This window comes from Amblyomma mixtum, chromosome 6 (assembly GCF_055824585.1).
Source record: "Amblyomma mixtum isolate Tamu chromosome 6, ASM5582458v1, whole genome shotgun sequence".
NCBI classification, from domain to species: Eukaryota; Metazoa; Arthropoda; class Arachnida; order Ixodida; family Ixodidae; genus Amblyomma; species Amblyomma mixtum.
In genome coordinates, this window is record NC_143017.1 from 55225929 (window position 1) to 55245331 (window position 19403).

The 19403-nt window shown below is 45.3% G+C and overlaps 1 protein-coding gene across 1 annotated transcript in view; it reads right to left on the reverse strand.

The window, feature by feature from the left end:
- LOC149339184 (corticotropin-releasing hormone-binding protein) overlaps positions 1 to 17780 on the reverse strand; it is a 142266-nt gene extending 124486 nt beyond the window's left edge. Inside the window, exon 1 of the mRNA XM_089547977.1 lies at positions 17228 to 17780. Within this exon, the coding sequence (XP_089404103.1) occupies positions 17228 to 17332 (105 nt within the window). The 5' untranslated portion in view covers positions 17333 to 17780. The remainder of the gene's footprint in view (positions 1 to 17227) is intronic.
- Positions 17781 to 19403: the final 1623 nt, after the last annotated feature.

Consider the following 19403-nt stretch of genomic DNA (forward strand, 5'->3'; position numbering starts at 1 on the left):
ACGTCAGTGCACGTTAAAAAACCCCGGATGGTCGAAATTTCCGGAGCCCTTCACTACGGCGTCCCTCATAGTACGATCCAGCCGAAACTTTAAGAGGCCCGCGTACAGTGCGACATCAGTGCACGTTAAAAAACCCCGGATGGTCGAAATTTCCGGAGCCCTTCACTACGGCGTCCCTCATAGTTCGATCCAGCCGAAACTTTAAGAGGCCGCGTACTGTGCGACGTCAGTGCGCGTTAAAAAACCCCGGATGGTCGAAATTTCCGGCGCCCTTCACTACGGCGTCTCTCATAGCCTGAGTCGCTTTGATAAGTGAAAGCCCCAAAACTAGACGAAACCTATACCACACTCCCTTTCATAAAAGGCAGCGCGCTTAAGGATAGCTTGCTCCTTTTTTACTCCCGTATAGGAGTACATCTTCAACATTCTTGGACAAAAATTTTTAATACTGAAAAACTTTAAGGTACTGTCATAGAAATATTGAAAGTAATAGGCCATTATTACGATTTATAGCAAAGTCGTTCTTTTAAATTGTTTCCATAGCGCGTACCGAGCACTCAAGACTGCCCTAGAAAGCCAGCGCGGAAGACTTTTGACGACAGCAAAAATGCTAAAAGCAAAAAAAATTCAAGTCCGTCAACGGTAGATCTGCGGATATATTGATTGTTGTAGTGAAGTCTTACAATATAGGAAAAACATTGTGCCCACAAGCTGGTTACTGTTCACAAATACTTTTGTGCAGAGTTGTTGGATACGCGTGTGAGGGCACAAGCAGTTCCGATTTTCCTTACAGCATTTGAAAACATGACAACACATCCAGCAGCAGATCGGCTGTGTCTGCGGAGCCATTGCAGCAATTTGCTTCTTACGGTTGCCGCGCTCATAGCGCTAGACGAAAGCATTAGAGAATCGTTACACAGTACGTAGCGCAGAAACACGAGAGGATAAAGGTCAGATAAGCGACGGGAGTAGCGCTAACATTCAACTAAGCTTGTGGTGCAGCTAGTCAGTACTCGCCTTTTCTTGGTATTTCACTACGTCATTATAGTTTGCGTTTGAACGCAATAATATTTTGAGCACAGTGTGTGCAGGAAGCAAGATAGATAGATAGATAGATAGATAGATAGATAGATAGATCGTACTTCTATTCATGTCAGTTATCACACAACATAAATCAGGCCTACTAAAGCCCCAAACAGCTTGAGTGGCAGTGCCTGGCAGACACCGAACATTGCCAAAACAAAGGAAAATAGAGAAGAAAAAGAAAAAGCACTAACTTCAATTCGGTTAATCCAGACGTCTTGACCCAGACGTTTCAGGGCCTAAGCATGTCTTATATAGGTTCGTCATTCGTGTCATGCTGTTCTAGGAGCGGTGGAATAGACCCTCTTTAACTCCCCACCAAAAATAGCACTTCGCGATCCGGTAGATTATAGAGCTAGAGAACCTTTGTGCATGATCCCATTGTTGAGAAGAGATTCCTCACTTTCCCCAATAGCACTTAGTTCTTACACGATGTAGTAGTCCGAATAAAGCGGCCTTTCTTCGCAAGCGTGTTACCGTGGGGCTTTATGTGAAATGCGTTTTCTGAGTTTGAATACATCGCCTCGCCACCTGTGATCAATCGTTCGCCTTTTCACAGTGAAAAGGCGTATGAACGGAAATGGCAGAATTATGTCTCCTCCCGCCCCCATGTTTTCTTTCCTTTTACACCTAGACCATTCATTCCTCAGACACGATACCTGTCTCAGTCGGCAAACTCTATCCTCGCTTCTTTCTCGATTGTTGTAAACGGTCTGCGCTGGTTGCTAGTTTGCGGTCCTGTGCCCGTGGCTTCCTCCGCCGCCACTACAGCGCTGCGCGCATCTAACTGCGTTTTCCAGGTTGCGCAATGTCTTTAGCACTTGTATTGATCTGCATGCTTGAATGAAATCGTAAAGCTCGGGGTACTTTCACGTGGCGCACGTTTGGAGAAATCTTACAGAATTTTCACAGCTTTAAAAATCTCTATGAATCCCTGTCTGTGGCCGTCGAAAAGTTAGAGAGTTTACAGCAAGCTCGTTTTGAATGTGCAGCTTATCAATCGCGGCAGAGCGTCAGTTGGCAAGATGAGCGCCCGTCCATGGTTGGCAGCGGATAAATAGAAGTCAAATTGTCGAAGCGGTTCGCACGCAAAAAACCTATCGTGGTTAGACAGCGCATTGTACGTCATAGGTCTGCCCACAGCGATCCACCTAGCAAGGTTTGGTTTGGTTTTATGGGGCTCAACGTCCCAAAGCGACTCAGGCTATGAAGGACGCCGTAGTGGAGGGCTCCGGAAATTTCGACCACCTGGGGTTCTTTAACGTGCACTGACATCGCACAGCACACGGGCCTCTAGACTTTCCCCTTCATTGAAACTCGACCGCCGCGGCCGGGATCGAACCCGCATCTTTCGGGTCAGTAGCCGAGCCCATAACCACTGATCCACCGCGGCAGCTTCCGCCTAGCAAGGAACCTATCAGATCCATTTGATCGAATTTACCCCAAATAGAAGGGAACTTTTTATTTTGATTATTTCGGCTCGACATTCATCTGCGCTGTGCGACTTAACGACAAAGACGATGTACGCGTATTAGGTGGCGCCATTAGTGTTTCCCAACGTGCAATTAGCCCTAAGATGGCAGCGGAGGACGACAGATACAAGAACCTGGGGCAAATAACGGGCTCACGTTATCGAATTGCGCATGTTATTTCTTGGCCAAAAGACCAGTCACGAAACTTTCGCTGACGTATTTATGACTGCGATGGCGTCACGCTCATCAGATTGTGTGTTTATTACTTAGCGCCTATATGCATTGGAATCAATCAGATAATAGCTGCACTCTGAAGCCATAGTCACCTGTGTTTCTCCACGAATATGAGAGCGGGTTTTCGGGCCGTCATTGGTCAAAGCAAGGGAGTTAATACCATAGGCTCCAAATAGACGGCTGCGTTGAGTCCTGAAAATACTCCGGGTTATGGGCATCAAGTTTTCCCAACAAAACGAAAATTATGTGCAGGATAAGACCAGACGATCTTGCGAATGACGTATGAACAGCCCTTTTCGTCTGGGCTAGTCGTTTTGCTACTCTAATAATATAAGGAAGGCTTCATGGGCTGACTAATCCGGCATGGAACACAGAAGTGGCTGAACTCGTAAAACAGGGCTGCATCGCGCTCCTGGCTGCGAACGCAACAAACATTCTGAGGAAAATGAGCGCCACAAATGGAGTCGCATCAACATCATTTATTATAGCCTTCTGTCCAAAGGGTGTTCATTACATATTCTCGTACATAGCCAACATTTGTAGACAAAAGCATTTTTCAACAAAAACAAGTTTATGAACTAATTTTTATATATTGCAAGATTTCACTGACAATCAATCAACCCGCAGAACTCCTGTCGTCAGGCTTGCATTTCTTTTTCTATTAACATTTTTGCCATCATCGTAAGCGTTCCGAATTAGTTTTCTACGTGAACCTTAACTGCTCTATGCAAGCGATGAAAAAACGCTAAAAGAAAGATTTTGCTCCACATTGGAAGAATAGACTATTAAGTTTAATATTTCGCTAACACAACCTTAAAAGTTTTAAGATTCAAAGTTTTTTGTCCGAGAACTTCGCACATGGGGGGAATTCATTATGCGGAAAGCTAAATCGCACATGAAGTACCACATATTGCACAAAATTGCAGATATTCCAGCAAAATTTCCAGTTTCTCGTAGAGTCGTATTCACACACCTTCCATTATTGCGGGACAGGGCAAAATCCTTACTGTACTGCCTTTCGAAGTTCTTACAAAGCCGAGCTGTTAGTCCATGCTAATAAGAAAATAAACAGGTGTAGTTTTCTGGGAGTTACAATGTTGGTGCGCTGCATTGTATACCGCTCAGCGTCCCTGCGCATGTGCTCAACCACATTAAGCTGTGTGTGACTGCACCAGGCACCATCTGGTATAATGTTCAGAGTACCGGTACTATACGCGAGGTCTCGTAGATATCTCCGAAAAAGGAAATCAAAGCATGAGCTACTGGTCTCAATGGGAATGAAAAATCGACCTCTAGAATCTGAGACCCGCGTGCTGTGCATTGTGTGTTGGGTCGATTATGCGTTCGCAAGAGTTTCTGCAGGTAGCGCAACGGGCGAATCATGTCCAAGTAGGAAGAAAAAGAAAGGATAAGAACGAGCAAAAAATATGGTGATAAAGATCATGACAATAATAAACAACCGATATGCGTGACTAAACCTTACAGATTACATTTAAAACTGCGAGATGTGGCATGTTTTTCTCGTATATTTTTTTGCAATGTTTATTGCGCATAAAAAAAAAAGCGCGCGACATTAGACGTTCTCGTGCCTGTTTCAAATTGTATCTAATCCAGGCTGAATTACTGTGTGCACATCAGCACTATGAGCTAGAGAAAAAAGGTGCTAGAACGCGATAAATATTACGCATTTGAACCGCATTGTCTCGCACACAAACGGGGATACGAATTGCAACGACCCGCTTTCGAGAGCCAAACAAAAGTTTCGGCAACCTCACTCACCACGTCGCGTCCTTCTAATCTGCTGCCAAAATTTTCGCATCCAAGTGTGCCCGCTAATGGGAGCATAAAAACTAGTGTAAACAATTTAAGGGCGCTTTACTCGGTCCGACCGTTGGGTTAAAAAACGTCCTTTAGACCTCCATGAATGACATGTGGCAGAAAAGTTTATCAACAAAATTTAAACGCCATTAAAAGAGCACCGTAGTGCTTAGAATAACAATTATTGAATAGTACTTTGCCGCGGCAGTCATCTGTCCGGACACCAAGCAAAATAGAGAACATATTCTATTATATGTAACGCTACCTCCCAATAGTTTTCAGGCCTTTCCCTTTCATCACGTAATACTTGAGACCATCAACAGGCACACACCACGCAAACCTCTCATTTCACGGCGCCCTTGCATTGACTTCTAGTGGAGTCGTTTCCTCCTCGCCCTGGTCCTCTTCCTCCTCATGCGCAATATTATCCACTACTAGGGGCTAGAATGACTGAACCTTCGCAGCAGCCAAGTAAAAAAAAAACATCTCCCAAGGCTTCGGGATGCATCGGATGTCCGAGGAATAACTGAAAAGAGCCGTCTAAAGTAATGCGGACGACTTCGCGTTGGAAGAATTCTCAAAAAAAAATAATTACTTATGTTTTTCTGATCCCCGAAACCTGATCTGCTAAGCAAAATGTCGCGCTTTTTGCGTCATGCCGACGTCATGCGTAGCTGACAAGGCAGGCTGTAGGGACAGGTGAAGGTGGCTTACGCCAAGAATTACGTCCCATCTGAACAGCAACCCTTTTCTGCACTTGCTAACAAGAGTTTAAATCTCCGGTCTATTCATGTCTCCGGACAACAATAAAGAACGGGTAAATGACCAGGTGCACTATTTTCCTTGTTTCTAGCTCCGGGCGATCGCATCGTGCTGTGACATCAGAGCATCGACCAGTTGCTGCGCGTCACTGAAGACGTCTTACGTCCGTGACACAACGAATATTCCTGACGCGGAGTGTTAGCAGAAAGGTGAACACAAAAAGTATAATGAGATTAAGCTTCTCATTCTCCTCGTCTACGTGTGCTGCGCGTAGTTTAAGCTATGCTAAGCTGTAAGTTTAAGCCCAGTATGCCATCATGACGTAAAGTGCCGCACGCAAGTATATTTTCTTTTTTATTTTGCCGAAGAAAATCTTTGGGACCTCATTAGCGACGGGATTTCAGAAGCATATGGAAAGAAAAAAAAAACCTGTAAGGGCTTCTTTTATATAAGTGTCTGTCTTGAAGAAAATGCCCAATTTTAGCAAAAGTCGGCGAAACACTGCGCCAACTTCGTTAGATGGGCCTTCTATGTGTAAAATATTTTGAGACATAGAAAAGCGATCTTACTTTGATGTCCCTTCTCCAGCTTAACGCGTGGGGTAAATTGATTTCATCAGCTTATTACCCACTGGAAAAACTAAACACCTAATTTATTGCAACTGAACGGGAGACTTTTGCCGGCCTTTCTGAAAAATGACAGTTTAAGTGATGAATTCGAAATGTTGGGATGTGAAATGAAGCCCTCAAAGCGGTGCAGCACTAGGAATAGTATGCGTTAAACAATTGCCGAGCCTCTGGAATGTTGTTTTATTCTTCAATCGCTGGAACACGCCATGAACATATGCTGATTGGTAAATGTTAGTGAAAAAACATTGTTTCTCTAGAAGACAGAAATGTACAACTGCTTTGTCGTCTAAAGGACAAAAACAAAGTAAACGAAGTTCATAAAACTAGGCAAAACTGTATCATTATCATTATTTCATTTGATTAGTCTGCATTACAGGGAACAATTATATCTTTGTTGATCTTCGTGGCAACATAATCTATGGAGAGTTTAAAAAGCACCTGTGTGTGCATTTATCGCCTAGGTATTGTTCCAAATGTTGCACTACGGTTTTAGGTGCTGTTTCTGATATACCAATGTTTCCGCTGCACCTGGTTACTTCTTTTTCGCATACTCATGCTTCGCTCTGTGTTTGTAGTTTCTATTTTCCCATTCAATATTATTTTAACTTTGTTTCGAATCACCTTTGTATTTTTTCGGGTACTTGCTTTGTACCGCGTCCTTTCTACCGTTATTCTGGTTTGTTATTTCTGTATATTCCTTTCTTTTTATATGCACCCCTCACCCACTGCTCGTCGGAGCTTGTGAGGTGCAAATAAATATTTTTATTCATAGTGTATCTCCAAATAAGATATTTCATAAGTGCATTGCGTTGAGTTTATTAGTACAATTTTTCTCAGCATGCAAACTTATTTCCTCACATAACGAACACTTATCCCGTTAACGAAACGCAGGTAGGCCAGGCATTTTGCTCGCTTCTGCTTTTAGACCGCTGTAAGAGCGATCAAGATACATTTTATAACGTCATGCGGAATAAACTTACATGGCGCCTTCAGTTCAAAGAAAGGAGACCCGCATTTTTATGGCAGGCGCATTCTTTCTCTCCGATTCTCACTTCAGCGCATCTGTCTTCAAGCAGGATTACACATTACGCCGTGTTAGCAACATGCATCATCGTCTTAGGTCCTTTTAGAAAGGTAAAAAAAAAAGTTACGCCACTTTTCTCTTAAGCTTATGACATTGCAAACAATCACTCATACCATCTCGAACAGAAATAAGCATAATTAGAATTGTAAGTTACACTATAAACAATTCCAGTTATTTAACACCTTCAGCTTTCCTTCTAGACACAAACTTCGCAAAGCCTAAATCACTCCAATAATGGCGTATTCTTCCATTACGCGCAAATACCTCAAGTACTGAATGTTTATGTCGGAAAGGCTCCTTGCATTGTTCTATTTATTTCTTTCCGTGAGGATTTGGTGACTAGGAGTGTATCCGTTTGTTGCATTCCCCATTAGCCAGCTTCGCAAGCTCCAGGATGAGAGCCTCTAGAGAGGGAAACACTACCCGCTGCAGAAGCGGCACCTAGCGACAACATCTGATTCGAAATAGGCCGCACTCAAGATTGCTCCGTATTGTATTGCCTTGCTGGTCGCCGAGGCTTCTGCAGCTGCTTTCGCAGCTCTAACACGCGGCTCTGGGGTTCTGAACAAGTGTTTTTCTCGGCACCTCCTGGAAGAAGTACTTGTGCAAGAAACAATCTTATGTAATCAACCAAACTAAGAAAGTGAGCACCGGTCGAATGTCGATGGGGGCGAAATTCTAGAGGCCCGTATGCTGTGCGATGTCAGCGCGCGTTAAAGAACCTCAGGTGGTCGAAATTTCCGGAGCCTTTCACTACGGTGTCTCTCATAGCGTGAGTCGCTTTGGGATGTTAAACCCCATAAACCAACCAACCTTCATGCCCAGCACAGAATATGATTAAGGGTTGGAATTTTCACTTTAATCCGAAAAAAAGAACGATAAAAGTAAAGCGAATTTATTTTTCGAAATTCGGATTCAATCGAAAAGAACAGTGTCTTTGGTGGTTATTGGAAAAGATCAGTATCGATGGTGGCTCCACAGCTTGTTGGCTATTGCGTTCGAGTTGCAAACACAGTTACAAGAGGATAATGGAATTGAATTGTGCATTTTTACTCTTTCAAGCATTGCTGCGCTGCTTTAGACGGAAGCGAGGTGCAGACTCTGAGGCTCCACTTCTTCGTCAAGCTTCGTGTACTAAACTAACGCTTTCTAATTAAACTATCAACTCCTCGTTAGGGTCTTTACTTTGACAAAGAAGTTTTCTCATGTGTATACGGATAGAGTGGCCGCAGCTCATACAGGATAGGGCTAATTAGAGAGGTATGTGAGAGACCTTTGCCCTGCAGTGGGCGTTGTCCTGTTGATGATGATGATGATGATGATGACATAAGGACACTGACAACGACTGTAGCTGTAACGGAGCGTCGGAAGTGAGAAACCATGCTTAAGCGTCTTCGAAAGTGTCACGTTCTAGCTTCCGCGACTGTCCAGCGGCAGTTTCAGTGCTGCCGTCATCATGCGTATCCGAGGCGCTCTTCCTCGTAGATTTTTACTGCGGTCGCTTTTTCTTCCTATTGAATCCAAAAGTTTACTTGTTCTTGTGAACTGTTTGCATCTTTCACAGTTCGTCCCTTGAGTGAGAAGGTAAGCAGTATGTAACAAACAAGAAATACACTTTCAGTTTTTGCCCCCCCCCCTCCCCCTCCCTCCTGCCCCTTCAACCAGATAAAGTTGTTCCGTTATGAAGGCGGCTGGGTAGAAATGCTTTCTTCCATTTGCCTAAGGTTTTTCTCATTGGTTTAGTTTTCAGGTATCCTAGTTTTTCGCAGTGAATTTCTATTTACGTTTTTTCTTATGGCTCGATCACTTCCTTACTTTATCATGCGGTGATTGCGTTCCACGTTACATGCGTTGTTCAACCATGCATATGGCGCGCTAATTACTGGCACATCAAGAGCTCTTGCTAGCAAACAGGATTTTTTACTGCACAGGAGTGCCACATATACCCCCCCCCCCCTCCCCTCCCCTTCCCCGAAGTGGTAATTTTTTCGCACAAAGTAATTTTCCCCCTTCCCCACAAACAAGAAACGAAAATGGTATTCATAAATGGACAGGAAAAAATTCAGCGGAATTCAAAAAGAAAAAACGAAAAGTCGACCCACTATATAAGACGTAATCTGAAAAAGCTTACACCCTGCGACACAAGCTTCGTTTATACGCGTATATGTGCTTTTCTCAGACATAAAACGCCTTATTTGTTTCTTGTTCGTTGCAAGCAGCGTAATTCAGCGCTTGTGCAGACATGGGCCTTCTTGGGCCTTTACTTCTTGAAAACGAATAAAGATGTATAACAAAAAAGGTTTCCCAAAATTTCTCATGTAAAGCAGCAGCTTTCTAAGGCATTTTTCTCTAAGGATCATTTATTGACAGTGAGACAGATTTATGAAGCGACATGAACTCAAGCAAAAGCGCCCGAAGTCTTGCAAGGCCGGAATAAGGTTTCACACGCAACACTTAACCTGGCTTCGCCTCATACTCATTCTATGTGAGGAGAAGCCAACCTGCTTGAGATCTTTGTATATGCGAAAGCGCACTCTATTTTTCGTTATGTTTTCCTCACTGTAATTTTATTTCTTGCAACCCCAATTTTTCTGTAATTCTATTCAGATTTCGAATTCCTAAGAAATCCTTTTAACTGGAATGTGTGTCTTTGGGCACTCCTAGCAATTTCGTTGGAACGAGCTAACGCCCTCAGTCCACCACTTTACTCCTATTCATGCTTCGTTTGCTACATTAACTCCCACCAAGTGACTTGGCTCAAGGGCAGAATCTTCTCGGAGAATTTTTTTTCCCCTTGAAGTTCCAAGTTCTGTGTTACGCAGATATATACTTTACGTAGGTCTGTCTACCAAAAACGTAACTATAAAAATATTACAAGAAACATTCAGTACAAAACTCATATTATTCAAATCCGGTAACCTTTATGCATCATATATAGTTTGAAGCAAAACCCCTACCAAATAATTGCGACTTTCATAAAAACAGCAAAGCCTAAAAGTTTACATCAAATGGTTTCCGATACTAGGAGTTCTGAGCACGATGCGCCTGTGATCCACTATAATTCTGTTTAAGCATCGCCACCATTTATAACAACTTTTAAACCACACTGTTATGCTCGTTTTGCGCGAAATCTGAAAGGCCTCTTCGAAAAAACTTCGGTTATTTTTTTTTTTTGTGCCGATAAGCAAAAATGAAACTTCGCCTCAACTCACAAAGCGAGCTGGTGTACAAAGAGGAGCGTTTATTCTTCTCCTTGTTATTCATATCTGAATATTGGACCACCTTAAAGGGGAGCTGAAACGATTTTTTGAGAATTCGAGGTTATTCAAGAATTCGGATCTATCAAGCTTCTAGATAAAGCATGAAAAGCAATATTGCACTGGAATTTTAATTGAAGTCATAATCGTCGATTAAAACCACGAAGATGTTTGGGCTTCTCCTCACTACGTTGGAGAAATGCGGGGAAACTCGGCAGTGACGTCATTGTTGCCGAAATTTCAATGTCCGCTGCTTACACCTGTATGCCGCTGTGCGTCCACATATAGCGCCCAACAATGCATCGTGAGCTGTACCTTCGATGGCGTCGGTTTTCTTCCATGGAATAACCGTTTCTTCGCTGGAAACGTAGTGCCGTCATATGTGACGTCATGATCGGGGCCTCTGCCCATCTCTGTGCACTTCACAGAAGCCTGAACGCCGACGACGACTTTATTCAGCGATTTCGCAACATTTGAAATGCTAAAGCAAAACGCTTTCGTGGGATTTACCTGCACACTTTGCACATTCGGCAGCCTTAAACTCATCGAATTCTAAAACCGCTTCAGTTGACCTTTAAGGATAAACACGTTCCACTTATTGCGCCATGCAAGCTGTGTTTCAGTCTTCTTCGTCCCGGCCACATAAACGCGGGGAGTTAAGCATTTTACCCGTCAGCGCAAGGTTAGTGGTACAACAACGCATTTCCGAGGAAAGCTGCAGGCGAACGCCTTTAGGGACGCGCCCCGAACAAAGTGAGCACGTGAGTAGCTATATCTGAGCCTAGTTAAAGCGCCTAACTGATGACTAAGGCACTTCGAAGCTCAGCGCTGAAGTTACCAATAACTTCCCTGCACTCATTACCATATTCAGAGAAAACCTAACAGTGCTAACACATGTAACCATAGAAGGAAAGACGAAACACTAGACACATGTGCTGTTAAACACAAGGCATAAGCGATGTGTTGGAGCTGTTATTTTTTCTAGAATCAGGATGCATCAACTCGTCAGAAACAATGAAATGAAATATCTTATTATCAGAGCCTCCGCATTTTTATTGCTAGATGTGCATCTTTAAATAAACGCCTCTCGGCTGTCAAATTGCATTAAACTAAATTTTTCGCAGCTCTTCTGAAACGCTCATTGAACACTGTGCGCCGTTCCCATACGCGCAAAAAATGTTTTGGGTGTAATTCATACGCCCAACATGCGGGCAATTTTCTAGTCACGCTATAGGCTCCATGCCCTCTAAATTTATTAGCCCACCTTGCTCACTTTTTGCTCTGTAATCTATGACGTTGTGCGGAAATTGCTCCTTCTTCTTGTGTGCGGGAGGTGTCTGTTTAATGTGGGCGCTTCTCCGATAGTCCAGGGATATGTCAGTGAAGAAACCGCGCCTGTTTTTCAAACTGCGTAACATGCGGCGCAAAAAAAAAAAAAAAGAAAACCGGCCTTTAAAAGTTTGTAGCGCCGCTCGCCCGAGGAATACTATTGGCATTTGAGAGCAATTCAAATTCGGCTATGAGTAAAAAACAGATAGTATGGGCGCCCGGTCACCAGGGGGTTGAGGGAAACGAGGCCGCTCAAGCGGCTGCCCGAGCGTTCCTTCCCCCGGGTTCCACTCAATTCCCCGGTTCTGCCACGGCACTCATACCGATTCCGCTAATCTCTTACGCGGATATCACAAACCATTTACGCCTCTGCAGGAGGGTACTCCCGGGACCCGCCAAGGGTCTCGACAGAACCGAGGACTGCAACCTCAGACGGCTCCAAACCGGGTCTTTCTTAAATCCCGCCGTACTAAAACACGTGGATCCGACATTCACAGACAGGCGCAAATTCTGCGCGCAGTATGCTGACCTATACCACATGGTGTGGGCCTGCCAGTTAAATACAAATGTAGCAGTTATAAATCAGTCAACTAGGGAGGGCTGGGAGGGCTGGGAGGCGGCCCTGTCCAGCTCGGATCTGGAGGCCCAGCGGGCCCTGGTCCAGAGAGCACGGGCAGCGGCGGCAGCCAATGTCGTCCCGGAATAGGGACTGCCACCCAGGTCAACGACCATCCACAGCTTTCCTTCCCAATTCTCTCGATCACGAAAAACAACACGTCCACACTAGAGTACGGAAGACGCTCACCTGACTCTTAACGTTCCTCGTTTGATGATCCCGACTCGGCCAATTAAAATAGATCTTTACTTTTTTATATAGAATCGTAGCAGCTGTCTTATTTCACGGTGGACATCTCAACTGAGCCGTGAGGGAAGGTGGAAAGGTGGAAGTGAAAGAAGAAAGAGAAAAAGCTGCGTAATTGTAGAGGGACACGGAATATTTCGATCACATGGTGATCTTTAACGTTAACTGACGTCGCGAAGCACACGGGCGCCTTTTGCACCTCGCCTCCACCGAAACGCGGTCACCGCGGACGGCCTCGATTCCGAGTGCTTCGGCTCAGGAGCTGTGCACCCCGACGGCTGGGTCACTGCGGCTGGTTCGGTCATTTGTCACAGTATAGTCATGCAGACGTCCAGTATATGGTGCGTTTCTGGTGCTATTAAAGCGTAGAAAGCAGTCACGACTGTCGCCAGTCGCACCGATCCATTTCCGCCAGCTTCACTCCATCGCTGAACAGTGCGAAACACAACAGCGTATCGCTTGGCGTCGCGACTGTGCGCTTGGATCGTTGCGTCTTTCCTTGAAGATTGACATTTTATTCCGGCAGCTCAAAGATGCGGGTCGGCCTGACGCCAAAGGACCGCTGCTCAGTTTTTAAAGCAGAAGCATTGTATGGCTCATCGACCACGAAAACCGACGGTGTTGTCAGTGGCGTCACAATGCTCTCACATGACGTCAGAGTTATACAGTAAGATAGTGACGTCGACAGCAAAGAAAAATGGAACCTTCCCCGGAGGCGCGGAGAATTGAACCAAGAACCTTCAGACAGCGAAGCGAGCATGCAACCCATAGGTCAGAAACCGAGATACTTCTTGGCAAATAAAGGTGAACCTAGAACACACGTTTACTTATGACTGTATGCTAAATACAGTTTAAGTTTGGTTTATCGGGGTTTAACATCCCAATGCGACTCAGGCTATGCGGGACGCCGTAGTGAAGGGCTCCGGAAGTTTCGACCACCTGGGGTTCTTTAACGTGCACTGACATAGCACAGTACACGGGCCTCTAGAATTTCGTCTCCGTCGAAATTCGACCACCGGGGCCGGGATCGAACCCGCGTTTTTCGGGTGAGCAGCCGAGCACCGTAAGCACTGAGCCACCGCGGTGGCGCAACGTTTATTTAGAAATGTTACAAACTCACTTGGCGTATGATTCGCCGCCGCACAGTAGTGTGTCATAAAACTAAAAATTGGAAAGTTAGCTAGTTAATAAAATTTAACTTGGTTTCTTTACTACCTAATACCACGGACATAAACACCATGCTGCACTGTCCATCCGCACGAACCCCATTGCCGTGTCTTTCACGGCTTTTAAAAGAAAAAAACGTACAAAAACTGTCGAAGAAACCTGCTGAACTGCGAATAATTTTTAATGCACTCTCCGCGGGGGTATCGAAAATACGGTATTTCAATTTAACAAATTATGTCAAGAGCTTCAGGTAATTTCATCACGGTAGTTTATGCAGCTTGGCAGCTTGTGTTGAAAGAGAACAGAACAAATATTTTTGGCGATTATTACATCCCATTGAAGTTGGTTCTGAAAAGGTCTTTCTTTTCCCTATCCTTCGTTGTATAATGAAAAGGCGATACCTGAAATGGATTGTAAAGTTGCTATTGCACTTCACGCCGGTACGAAAAGTCCCGAGGTGCGCCGCTGCTCCGCTTGAAGTGCGCGCTTGCGTTACTTTACCCTTTACATAGTAAAATCCTTCCTTCAGCCATTTCGCCTGCGGATGCCGCGAACAAAAAGATGCCAATCGGGTTGCTTTCGCGGCTGCGAAGTCTTGTTTATGCGTGCTCGAGAAAGAGGCAAGCTTTGCTCTCGAGCGAGAGCACTAGGTTTTTGCGCATTATTCTTAAAAGTAAGCATTATTAGAAATACATTTCTCGCCTTTCCGCTGTTGAATAGAGCCGTCGTTCTTTTATGGAATTATTTTTCTGTGTCCACTTTTGTTTTACAGTATGCGGTAGCTAAATCAAACCCGGTGTTTAAACGGCTCATCGGTGTGTTTTAACGCCGGGGTTACGTCGTCAGGCTTGTTGAGCGTGGTTGTTGATACAATTAGCACTTACAAACCACCGAAAGGCCCCGTCTACTCTTCTGTGCGCACATTTAATTGATAACGTAGCCAAGTAACAAAACTGTCACCAAAGCAGCAAACGCAGCGGAGTAGGTTTATTGCATTCAATCTCGCCTTGCGCCCTGTTTCATCAAGCACAAAGAAAAAGGAAGATTTTTTTCGACCTCTTCCGGTGATTCATTATGAGATGGCAATGCTGCTACATTAAGTATTGTGCCATTAGTTAACCCGTTATTCAAGGCAGATAATCAGTTCATAGTCACGCGGGAATAAATGAGACGACCGAAGGACAATTAAAATCAGGCAACTCCATCGGGAGCGCGGACTAGTCTTCCTATCCGCGCAAACAGACGTTTGTAAGCGTAAGCGTAACGAAGCGAGCTGCGCTGGAACGTGCGCCATGGCTGTTTTGCAAAACATCGCGACCGACGTGCGTAACGAGACGGCTGACACGTGCAGATGTGTCCCGAGCGCCGTTTGCGTCTGTCGGGTAAATTGACGTAGTTCGAACGCCTCCGAAGCGCCGGAAGCTGCTTTAGTCAGGACAGATGTACACGGCAGCGATTTCACGCGCCGCTGAATGCTTTGCCTAAAACGCGGGAGAGGCGGCGAGATTCATAACTGTAGTGCAGGCGATGATAGAAAGAAGAAACGGATAAAAAAGTCCACTCGGCTTTATGACGACTAGGTTTTCCGGTGAGTTAGCCTAGAGAAGGATGAGAGCTGATTTAGGAACCACAAAACATTGTATTTATAAGACAACGACAGCAAAGAAAAATAATGAATAGAAGGTTCCGAACTATTCGACTCCACTTTAGAAAAAAAAAGCTATCTGGTGCTGGGTAAAAAGTGAATTTAGTCGAGGAAGACACCATAATTTTCACAGGTTTTATGTGTGAGGTTTCAATGCATGATACAACTAAATCAAAATGTCATATCACCCCATACGAAACTCTTTTCTTTGCCTGTGAGCCGTTAACCTTCGAGAACGTTAACGTGCGTGTCATTTTTTTTAGATCAAGCAATAATAAAATTGCAGGAAAAATAAAGAGAAACTATGCAAACAACATTAGGTACGATAATGCAAGCAGGTACAGCCTTTGTCAAAAGTTTGGAGCCCAGGGGGTTTGCTTCTGAAGCACACTGCCTGGTTCGTAACGCATCTCCAGCGCTACGAATTTGCTGAAGGTGAGATGATTTCTGGTCCTGCCTCCTCCAGTCGGTAGGGCTGCCACGAATGCTTCAGGAGTCCCACTGCAAGGCTTAGAAGCAAACGCCCTGGGCTCTAAACTTTTGACAAAGACTGTACTTCTTGGCCGTTCTGGTTATATCGTGACTGCGAGGTTTAACACTAAACATTTACGCGCGTTCCACGCGTGCAAGACGCGCAAATGATCCTCTACGGCACCCGTTGCTACTTCTCAAGCGAAGCTGCGTGCGACACGCCTCTGCACGTTTCCTGGGCCCGTAGGGCTCCTCTTCGTCTATCTTTTTCAGGACCAAAAGTAAACTATTTTCGGAAAAACAAAAGAGTTCTGTGACTACACTATGCAATGAGAAACAAAATTTAGTACTACCATTTTTTTTAACAGTGTTAAATAAGGGCTTTAGGGTATTCTGAATAAAAAAAATATTAGCTCGGGCTTTTTTGTGGGATTACCTGTTGCAACGCTGAAGCCCTCAGGTATTTTTCTTAAACTTTTGTAACTTGCAATGAATCTGGCACTTTAAAAACAAAAAGAAAAATCAGGACTGAACATGGCCAAGAGCTTATACTTGGCGTTTGTCAATTTTCGTAGCAGCTTTGAATTGTTAAAAAAAATAGAGCTTCAAAAGTTCCGAACTCATATCGGATTCGGCACACCAGCTTACGGTGCCAGAAACTGCGTTCTTCAAAAAAATGCATCGTATGTTTTCATTCATGTAGCAAAGGTTCGAATTTCTTCTCCGAATTTCATATGCGATTCCGTTCAAAAATAAAGAATTTCGATGTAACGAATTCAAAAATGACATTATTCGAAAAGAACGAACTGCGAAAGCGAAATTGGTTCATTTCAAGAACTGCCGTTCGGCCTTAATCGAGAAACACAATATCCCCACCATATTACAATTGTTATTTATGAAGCTTGCGTAGCGCATAATCAGACATAATAATCGTACAACCTGCGAAGATAAAACCTTGTAGCAAAAGAAGTGCAAAACATAGAGAAAACTGCACTTTGTTGAGCTGTGAGGCCCTTGATTTTCGATGTTCCTACGACAAAACATCGGTCCGCGTGGAAACAAAGTAACCTTTTTTTGCATTTAGGCAAAGTAACCGAAGATATGGCTCAGTGAGTTATCGAAACAAAAAGTTTAAGTGCAATATCTGACGGTTTCCAAGAAAGTATGATAATCAAGAAGACGGACTGACAAAAAACTCAAATCACGGGAGCATTTGTTATCGCAAAAAACAGATGGCACCCTTCTAGCGGCAGTTAACAGGCACCACTTTGTCAACAAGTCTTCAAAACTACCAGGACCCTACTCGAAAACTTCGTAGCGAACTTTCTCAACTCTTTCCCAAAAGACTGCTGTCTAAAAATTGTCCGGGAAACGACGGTTGTGGGAGGGATAAAGGAGAACACGAGGGACTCACCTTCCCCCCGAGGGGCGTCGCGGCAACGCCGGTCTGCCGGACGGCGGCGGCGCAGCAGAGCAGGAGCCCAACACGCACCAGGGACATGGCTCGCGCCGCCAGCATGGTTCTTCGTGCGCTCCGTGCGGCGCGGTCTCGGCGTCTGCTGCGCGCGTGCTGCTGCTGCTCTCCCTGGGGACCCTCGCGCGACCGTCTGCGGGGCTCCTCCCTCGGCGGCGTCCGGTGCGCCCGCGCGGGATGCGGCGGTCGCTCCCCAAAACTCGCGGGAGAGGAGCGCGCGCGCGCACGCCCTCTTCGTGACGCCCGGCCCGAAGACGCCGGCAGCTGACCGCGGGAGAGCACGACCTCCCTCCGCACTAAGTTAGGGAAAACGAGGAGGAGGAGGAGGCGCCGTCCGAGGTTCGGTCAGTCCGCTCGAGAAGCAGAAGCCGACTGCACTACCAACCGTCCTCCGCGACTGCCTGGCGCTCCGCTGTTCCACACTTCCTGTCCTGGACTTTCTCGGGACTTTGGGGAGAAGTTTTCACACGCGTTCAATGCACTCGCCCGTTTAAGTGGGGATTCTTCCCTGAACTTAGGGAATTACAGCGAGGGTCGTCCTATATTCTCCCGCCGTTTCCTCTGCCGGTCGTATCCGAAATGGCGGCAGTGTCAGCAGCACCTGCGCGACTGTTGGTGCCGCAGCCGTTGGCTCGCCGGTGAGTTATCTGCGCCACTCTGGCTGCGGCGGTGCGTGGATGGGCGCCTTTTATGAGTCCCGCCAGGCGTCGCCACTGTCGCCGCCGCCTCGCCACCGTTGGTCCGATTCGTTCCTCCCGGCCCACGCACCAGCCCAGATGCCCATGGGAGGTGCGCGACGACGGGAGAGAGTCGCCAGCCGCTGACGGAAGGGCCGACGTAAGCCAAATGCTCCAAGGGAATTATCCCACTCTCAGGGTGTCGACGTTGGAGTCAAAGAACATCGTTGAGCTTGGTTGACATTAGACCTCTTAATTTGTTTCCGCTTTGGTTAGATCGCGACCATAAACGGCAAGAATAAATACGTCAGCACGTTTCGCACCCACCCCAACAGTGCCGTTCTTGTTTTTAATGTCTTCCATGTTTGGATAATTTACTTCGGGGTAAGAATTCCTAAACCATGGATGTCACAACAATTAAGCAACTGCACTGCATCCAGAGGGGTAGCCATGAAACTGCGATCAGCAACGTGCATATTTACTTTTATTGTTCCTTATCGCATTCAGTGTTTTTGTTTCGGTCGAGTAAAAGTTAGTTTAATTGAACACCGCTGCTTGTAGAACGCATTTTAAAAGGCACCACTGCAGAATGTACGTGGATTGGCTGATTCGCTCGGAACACGGCGAGACTAGCCGGATTTCGAGCCATTTACTTCACAGTTGTCAGAACAAATCTTCATGTGTTCATTCCAAGTGTCCTTTGTGACCATTCCATTATGCTAAATAAAAAAACACTTGCAGGCTTCACTGCTTACAACTGCCGGAACACTTGAGAGCAAGCAATAGCCACTTACAGTATATGTGAAGAAATATATAAGAAAGTTGGAGTAGAAGCAACAAATGGCGGCAGATAACAAGTCCTGCGGAAATTAATTATGCGAACACAATGCCTGCAGTAGTGTACTTGAGTGAACAAAAAAACGTAGAACAAAAAAGTAGAACGAAAAAAGACAGTAGAATTTTGGCATTTTGATGCAGTGCAGCTGGTGACGTTGTGACACCCCTTTCATAAAAAGAACTACCACATGTTCTCTGTGCGCGAACTTCACTGCGGAACACGTACACGAATGGGAGAAAGCCAGATTCCTCCACGAATTTCTTTATTGACCGTTTAGGAAAGAATAGCAATCTTGCACATCCCCCGTAGTGAGCTTAGATCGCACTGAGAAGAGTGTCCGAGAAATGCCCACCTTCTAGGTATTGTTGCTTCATAGAGTTGGTCATTTGAATATAAAAAGTTAATCCAAGAGCTTCCACTTTCGTGACAGTGTGTGTTTTCTGGTGTTGTTCCAGACAGCACAGGTGTCCTCAAGTTGTCAAGAGCGAACACTCCTTTAAAACGTTTGGAAAAGGTGCGAACTCATTTCTTACTGCAATTGTAGAAGACAGAGTGAAAGACATTGCTCGCTGAATTCCATTCGAGCAAACAATGTTTTGAA